Source organism: Panthera leo, chromosome F3 (genome assembly GCF_018350215.1).
Source record: "Panthera leo isolate Ple1 chromosome F3, P.leo_Ple1_pat1.1, whole genome shotgun sequence".
NCBI classification, from domain to species: Eukaryota; Metazoa; Chordata; class Mammalia; order Carnivora; family Felidae; genus Panthera; species Panthera leo.
The window spans coordinates 65341751-65349521 of record NC_056696.1 but is presented as its reverse complement, the minus strand read 5'-3'; the positions used below and the strand labels follow the sequence as shown (position 1 = coordinate 65349521).

The 7771-nt window shown below is 49.2% G+C and overlaps 1 protein-coding gene across 1 annotated transcript; it reads right to left on the bottom strand.

Moving 5' to 3' along the window:
* Positions 1–4994: 4994 nt before the first annotated feature.
* Positions 4995–7232, bottom strand: LOC122211503 (olfactory receptor 10J1-like). The gene has a single exon (XM_042924731.1). The coding sequence runs from the start codon at positions 6506–6508 to the stop codon at positions 5576–5578; it is 933 nt and encodes a 310-aa protein (XP_042780665.1). The 5' UTR covers positions 6509–7232; the 3' UTR covers positions 4995–5575.
* Between the last annotated feature and the right edge of the window lie 539 nt (positions 7233–7771).

The following is a 7771-nucleotide window of genomic DNA, read 5'->3' as shown; positions in this document are numbered from 1 at the left end:
GGATTCCTCCATTCTGTAAGCAGTTGTACGGCTCTCATTATGAATTAATCAGAGGGATAGATGTTGGAGACGAAGCCGTGGGGGAAGCCACAGCCCCAGATGTTCTTGAACTTTCAAGTCTTACTTATAGTGTGTGATCAACAAAAAAGGGGGAACTGATACAGCAGCACACGAAAAGTTTTTACTGGAGACAGAGGAACAAACACTAGGATGAAACGCTTATAAATAGGTTGGTGAATCACAGATTCCGGTCAACGTAGCTAGCTTGTTCCCAGTGTCAAAGCCTACTCCCCGTCCTCTTGAGATGGGCTCAATCCATCCATCTTCACAGATACCTTCTTTGAGCTCCTAATTTCCCTAGCGGATGTCTTGATTCCAGGGGAAGGGCTTCATTCTAACACCCAACACCCAACATCCAGGACTTCCTTTGTCGACAACCTGGCAACTTCCTCAAGACCGGAGAACTGGATCTCCACTCTGCCACAGGCCAGAGTCTCCATCTCACATCGTTTCGAAATCCACAACCACTTGAACCACTGACTGTCCTTGGTCTGCTGGTGACACTCCAGCCCTAGGCCTGGAAGGGAATGGTTCCTCCAGCAGCTCCGCAACGATGCTCGGCTTACAGAACAAACAATCCAGTGCCACACTTCCTTACACACATCAGGCAACAGAATGTCCCTTTAGGAGGGTGTAGCTTCTCTTTCCTCGGAGGCATGAACAGGACAGCTCGGCGGGAAGGAGAACGGTTAAAAGAGAAAGGAAGGACTGTACGACTGAAACGACATAGCGAAGTAAACACATTTATTTCTGATCATATCCCGGTTCAGGTAATTAAACCAATAAAAACGCTGTCCTCTGTTGCTGGAACAAAGGCGGTGTCCCTAAACATATAACCTAGGGAGCCAGACGGGTGGGGGGCATTGCTCCTGAGACCCAAGGAGAGCTCGGTGGAGAAGCTTCCTGTGGGTGCCTTGCTCCTCACCAGGAGGAGACGTGACACAGTCAGGCAGGTGGTAAGCCTTGTTGGGAAGACATTTCCTGACATCCCCAGGGGGACAGGAGCATGGCACCTTGTGGTGTTGCCATTGCTGCTGCTCTTTTAAGGAAAATGCGAATGAAGGATGACTTAGAAGTTACCCACCGCTGCAGGCCAAGCACCTCAAACCCCCCCAGCTTTGAACACAAGCCCTTCGTATCTCACGCTTTCTGTGGGTCAAAAATCAGGGAGGATCTTCACCTCAGGCTTGACCAGGAAAAGACCCTGTGTCCACGCTGGCCCACGTGGTCATCGTCAGGGTCCATTCTGTTGGGTTGGGGGCCTCTGATCCTCACCGGCTACTTCACTCCTCACCACGTGGGCCTTTCTACACCACATGGCGCCTGCTTCCCCAACAGGGAGCGACCAGCGCAGAGGGGGAAAGGGCCTAGCGTGGAAGTCAGTCTTCCTGCAGTCCGATCTTGGAAACCATACACCTCAGTTGGGCTGTATTCCCCTCAGTACAAGTGAGTTAACCCACAATCAAGGAGAGGAGAGTTATTTTGGGACATAGTTTTAAAACCACCACAGATGCTGGGGAGTAAGGATGTGCCTGGCATAAGGAAGGCCCAGGATAGAGAAAGGAGAGTGGGGTGCTTACTGGGTGGGAACACCATTACCTCTGACCTGAGGGGACAAAAAGGGACGGGCAGCTTTTACTAGAAAAAGAGAAGTTACTGTGGGGTTGGGGCGTTCCGTCTGTGATCCTTCTCAATCCTTCAGTCTGGGTCACAGGGCAGGGAGGAAGGAATACAAAACCTTATAGGGAGTTTTGTGAGGTCACTGAACCCTGATCCTCAGTTTTTCCACCTATGAAATAGGGATTAAAAATTATATGAGTCTAGAAAGAGTCGGTTTGAAGGTTGGGTGAGGCCAGTTAAAAGCAAAATGGACTTTGTGACGGGCAAACGTTACAGAAAGTTAGTTTCCGTTAGCGGCAAAAACAACGCGTTAAATGTTCTGGCACCCTTTGTTTTTTTTCCTATTCCTATTTCCTATTTCCTATTTCCTATTCCTATTCCTGTCTATTCCTGCCTCATCTTCTCAAGTTCGAGACGCTCACCCTCTCTATCATCTCACTACTGCTGATCAGATATTCAAAACACCACTCTTGGGCGAACCATGCTATTTTGCCCCAGGTTCGTACATTAGCAAGGTCACAAATCACACACAGGGGATAATTAGATCACAGGGACTATGTCATTCCCCTAATTCCTGCTGTACTGAGTGAAGGGCTCGCTCGCTCTCTCCCTTCCTTCCCTCTCCCCACCCCCCCCCCACTCCCGACAGGTGCTCTCCTTCTCTCTCTCAATATTAAAGTCTATAATCTCCCCCTAGCTCCCTCTCCCTAAATTCTCTCTTCCTATTCTTTGTCTAGGGTGAGAATTTTAAGAAACCTTTGTATCTAAGGAAACAAGAGTACATGCTGTTTTCCCATTTCCTACTATACAGCAAAACTCACTCACTTCAGGACTTCATAGAGCTTCTAGACTGTGCCTCCCTTGATTAAGTTAGCCGTTATTCTCTAATTTATTCCCAGGCCATAATATTTGCTAAATTTGCTTTCCTAAGCAAGAGAGAAAAACAGTTGATTTTATGATGATTAAGCCCTCTTCTCTCAGGAGGCTTAAGTGGAAATAAGTCTACGGTAAGTAATCCCGGGATCGTGACGTTGCAGCCATGGGGGACACGCGGTGGGAAGCTGGTCCTGGACCCAAGAGCTGCACAAGGGGAGTGCAGAGGAGGGGGTCTCGGGGCGTGCACACTGTTCCTCTCATCAGATGTGCTCTGGCTCAGAGCACGGGTCCAGCACAGCCGAGCCGTGGCTCCGGAAGAGCCATTGCGATGCCCTCACTGCAGACACAAGTGTCCTGTGGGAGACGTCGCAGAGTGTGATCGGCGGTGGGGGATGTGGGGTGCTCTGGGCTGTTATCAGTTACCCTGGATGAGTCAGCTGGGTTTCCTGTTCCACGACTGGTGTTTGCTGCCTGTACACGGATGAGATCTGCCGAGAAGATGGAAACGGGGGTTGATGTAGGACACTTCCTCTTCTAGCAGGACAGCTGTGCCGAAACCTGCGCCTTCACACAACATGTGCTTCTATAGTGACTGAGCTTGAGCTGGTCCCCTCATGCCCGATTCCATGTCTGTGCCAGCGAGGAGTCTGCTCCGGGATGGCTGAACTCTGGATGGGGAGGAGGAGGACGGGTGTGAGAAGGGGGGTTCTGTGTCTTTACAGAGGCAAAGAACATTCTGGAGCAAGAGAAGGATTCCTTTGAGGGATGTTCTGACACAAAACAATCCTTCGTTGGGGAGAGAAGGGATGGGTCCTTGGGATCAAGCTTTCTCCCTAAAGGAGTTGGGAGCCTGGTGTTACTGCCCTGACCTGGTAGGCGCTGACTTCTAAAGATAATGGCTATGCTGCGGTGACTAAGCCCAAGGTGTGGGCCTCAGCTTCACTCTGTTCAGACATGATTTGTGTTGGGTGAGAATTAGTCACACATTCTCTTTGAAATTAAATGTGTTGGCTTAATTTTTTTTCCGGCTCTGTTATAATGGTATAAACCACATTTTATTTTTCATTCAATTTTTTTAAAAGTTTATTTATTTGAGAGAGAGAGAGCGAGAGAGCGCAGGGGAGGGGCAGAGAGAGAGGGAAAGAGAGAGAATCCCCAGCATGCTCTGCACTGACAGCAAGGAGCCCAATGCAGGACTCAAGCCCATGAACTGTGAGATCATGACCTGAACTGAAATCAAGAGTTGGATGCTTAACCGACTGAGCCACTCAGGCACCCTTAAACTACATTTTTTTTTAAAAAAGACAAAGGATGGGTATACCTTTCACACACATTCTTTATTGTTGCAAACATTACTTTGGGAAAATCACCCCATAATTTTCTGCAGCATCGAACTATAGGAACTCAGGGGGACCCACTGTTTTCAATATGGGCACCAATCTTATAAAGCCCTGGACAGTTGTGGAACGTCCTGGCAGGGAGAATATGTGCAAAAATTCAGAGATCTATAAAAATGAGTCGACTGTTGGGTACAGCTTTAGGGAATGGGCCTGCTACAGTGAGCAGGACCCCCAAAGAGAGGATCTCCAGTGGCGCTTTCTGAGAAGCAGGCCCATGAGAGTATTTTCCTTGAACCTCATGGCCCAGATGGGATTCCATGGTGTTATCAGGGAAGCCAGATAAGGCCAAAGATAAGGCAGCTGCAGCGAGGAGGCAAAGCTTTCACTCTTTCAGGTAATGTTCTGTAAATATGAGGATCTCCCTTCTTGGCTCCTCTACCATTAGGGTTCCCCGAGCTGCCTGTCGGACATACGCTCTCAATCCATCCTCAGTGGGGACACTTGGACTGCCCTTGAGACCGAATCCTAACCACTAGACCACCAGGGAGCCACCACTTGGACTGCCCTGGAGCGGGAGAAGGCTGGCAGGTGAATTGGCAGATTCCCCAATCTGGTTAATGATGATCATTTAATGTCACCCTTTTACAGACAGGAAGACATCTGGCAAGTTCTGCCCCTTTTCCACGCGAGGCCAAATATCCCTAAAACCTTACACCTTTCTTACAAATCAGTACAATTTCCCCCTTCAGAAGGCCGTAGTGATAGGAACTTGGAGGTGTCCAGACTGCATCTGGACAAGTGATCACACTGAGGAAGTAGGCACCCAACTGTTGACGGACAATGAATTCAGCCATGCAGAAATGAGGAAGGGAAGGCAAGACACATGTTTCGGCTCAGGCTTCACACACGCTAATTACCCAGATCCGAGATAGCCAAAGTGAGTTGGGAAGTGGAGCTGATACATTTAGTTCCCCAAAGAGGTCTTCAGACAGCCCCACACTCGTGAATGCGCCACGTACGTGTCACTTCACAGGCGGTGGAATGCGGTGGAATGCGGTGGCCGGATGGGTCAGCCTCCTTACGCACATGTGGATATACGAGACTCACCAAGGAGACAGCTCTAGTGCAAGCTTCAGTAGAACCGGAAGAAATCTCATGGGTCTCCAAGGCAGGTGAGCATGTTAAGGCAGAGGATATTTCTTCTGGAATGTCACGGTCTGTTACTCTCGTCGCTGTGCAGAGGAAAGGTGATGAGAAGTGGGAACGTAGTTTTGACTGTGTTTCCAGCACATCCTGTGCACCAGCCATGCTCTCTCGATGTTCCAGAGCTCAGGATCTGCCTGGCATTCAGGTGGCTCTCTCAACCCCTCACTCCAAATAGGTATTATACAGCCCAGCTTCCTGCCATCAGCAAACCGGTAATGATGAGCCACCCTCTACGTTGTCGTTCCCGACCAGCTCTCCATCTTCCGAGCAGTGCCTCTGGAGGTAACCTCCGAGATTAGTAGAAGGCATGGGACCATGATGATGAAAATGAACTTCAAGTCAGGGCAACTCTAGACTCCTCACTGAAGCCACCACCACATCCTGCAACTTTTTCTGGGTAGAGAGTAAATCCAATTTTTTTTTTTTTGAGATTACGAAATACCCAGAAGACGACAGGCAAACTGCCATAGATCCTAAGCAAGAGGGTTTTTGCGAATAGCACGGTGAAGAGCATCCTTGACCTCCTTGTTCCTCAGGGTATACACCACCGGGTTCAGCAGGGGGGTGATGACGGTGTAGGTCACCGAGATCAGCTGGTCCTGATCCCTGGCGTTCTCCGACTTGGGCTTGAGGTAGGCGACGGAGGCACAGCTGTAGTGGACGACGACCACCGTGAGGTGAGAGGCGCAGGTGGCAAAGGCCTTCTTCCGGCCCCGGGCGGAGGGGATCTTGAGGACGGTGGAGACGATGAGGACGTAGGAGATGAAGACCAGGCCCATGGGAACCACAATAACGAGTGAGCTGATGATAAAATTAATTATGTCATGTAGAGTGGTATCAGCACAGGAGAGTTTCATAACTGGGCGGATGTCACAGAAATAATGGGCCACCTCTCTGTCACAAAAGGGCAGTCTGAATACAGAGGAAATCTGAATTATGGCCACAAACAGCCCAATGCTGCAAGCCCCTGATACGAGCAGGGCACACGCCCTCTTGTTCATGAGGACCGTGTACCTCAAGGGGTCGCAGATGGCCACGTAGCGGTCGTACCCCATCGCCGCGAGCAGGAAGCAGTTGTTGATGGCCAAGGTGATGAAGAAGAACATCTGGGTGGCACAGCCAGCCAAGGAGATGGGCTGACTCAGGCCTGTGAGGCTGCAAAGCATCCGCGGTACAATGACCAGTGTGTAGACAGTCTCAGAAGTGGAAAGAACACCAAGGAAGAAGTACATGGGGGTGTGCAGGTGACGAGCAAAGCTGATGACTGTCACGATGATGACATTACCAGCCAGAGTTAAAAGGTACAAGGTAAGAAATATCACAAAGAGGATGATCTTGTGTTCACGAAAGCTGGAAAAACCCTGGAGAACAAATTCACCCACCGCGGTGTGGTTCTCTCTCTTCATCGATGAATGCTGTGTCTACGGGGTGGAGACTCAGTCAGTCAGACCGGGCCAGCACCCAGCGCCCGCTCAGGACTAGAAGAAGGGGCAACAAGGACCCGCCCGTCAGATGTGCCAGGTTAATGGGGCCTCCTGCGCCTGTAGGTGAGAGGCGGAAAACACCCAGGGCAAGTTTGGAAGAGGTGTCCTGGTTTGGTGTAAGGAGGGAGCTGGAGCTAAAGGAATAGAAAACTCATCAACTTGAGACGAACTTTCTCGTGAATTACAACCTCAGATTTTTGTTTACCTGAAACAAATCTGTCAACCTCTTCTACCTCGTTGAAGCCACAATTTCGACCATCTTCTTCAAGGTCTTACCTTCTGCGTTGCCAAGCGGGACGTCGCTCTCTGCTCCGAGGGGTCCGAGCGTTTGCTTTGTCCCTGTTGCGCTTGTCTGCATCTTTTCACAAATCATTCAACAGCTTCAGACCTGACTGCCTCCCGACAGGAGTTTTCAACCAGACACATTCCCCTGTTTCTTCAGCACGGACGGAGCCGGGCCCTGCCGATGGGCACCCGCCCACTGTAGGTCAGTCGCTACGTGTTGTTCCCGAACTGGTTCTCGGGTCCCGTGTGTGTTTGCGTGTTTTCCGGCTTGTGCTTGGCTGTGAATTTTCACGGGTAGGCTGACTCACGAGTAGACGCCGAGCCTCTCTTTTCTAATTCCTTCGGAATTATAAACTGGGGACCTTTGAAGAAACCAGTTTGCATTCTCTCCCTATTCCCTATCTGGGGAATTTTAGAGACCAGTATTTTAAAAAAAGAGTAGTAAAATGCTAATAATAATAGAAGACAAGAATGGTCCCTTATGGCACTTTCCAGTTTATAAAGAGGTTTTGTATGTATTATTTAATGGCATATCAATCTCATATATTAGATAACTATTATTCCTATTTTGCAGATGGAGCATCTAAGACACTTAGGGTTCAGTGGTTTGTCCCAAATTAGTACATCATAGACGCAATCTTCCCATTTGAAAGACAACGTGATTTGTCCTATCCCACAACTGCCCAAAGTAGCCTCATGGCTACAAAACAGGTGAGAAAGAAGACTGTTTTTTTTTTCCAGATTTCTTATTGGAAAGAGCAAATGCATGTTCCTCACTCTGGGAATGAGTTTGCATGGGGGAGAAAATGGAAAATCTGGAAAACATTAGGAAACTAGAAAAAACTTTAGGATGTTTTCCTTGGTAAGTAAATGGAATATTAGCATATTAGCGACAATGAG

Bases quoted from the DNA above. Each gene is read 5' to 3' on its own strand.
- LOC122211503 (XM_042924731.1), bottom strand. From the start codon at position 6,508: ATGAAGAGAGAGAACCACACCGCGGTGGGTGAATTTGTTCTCCAGGGT.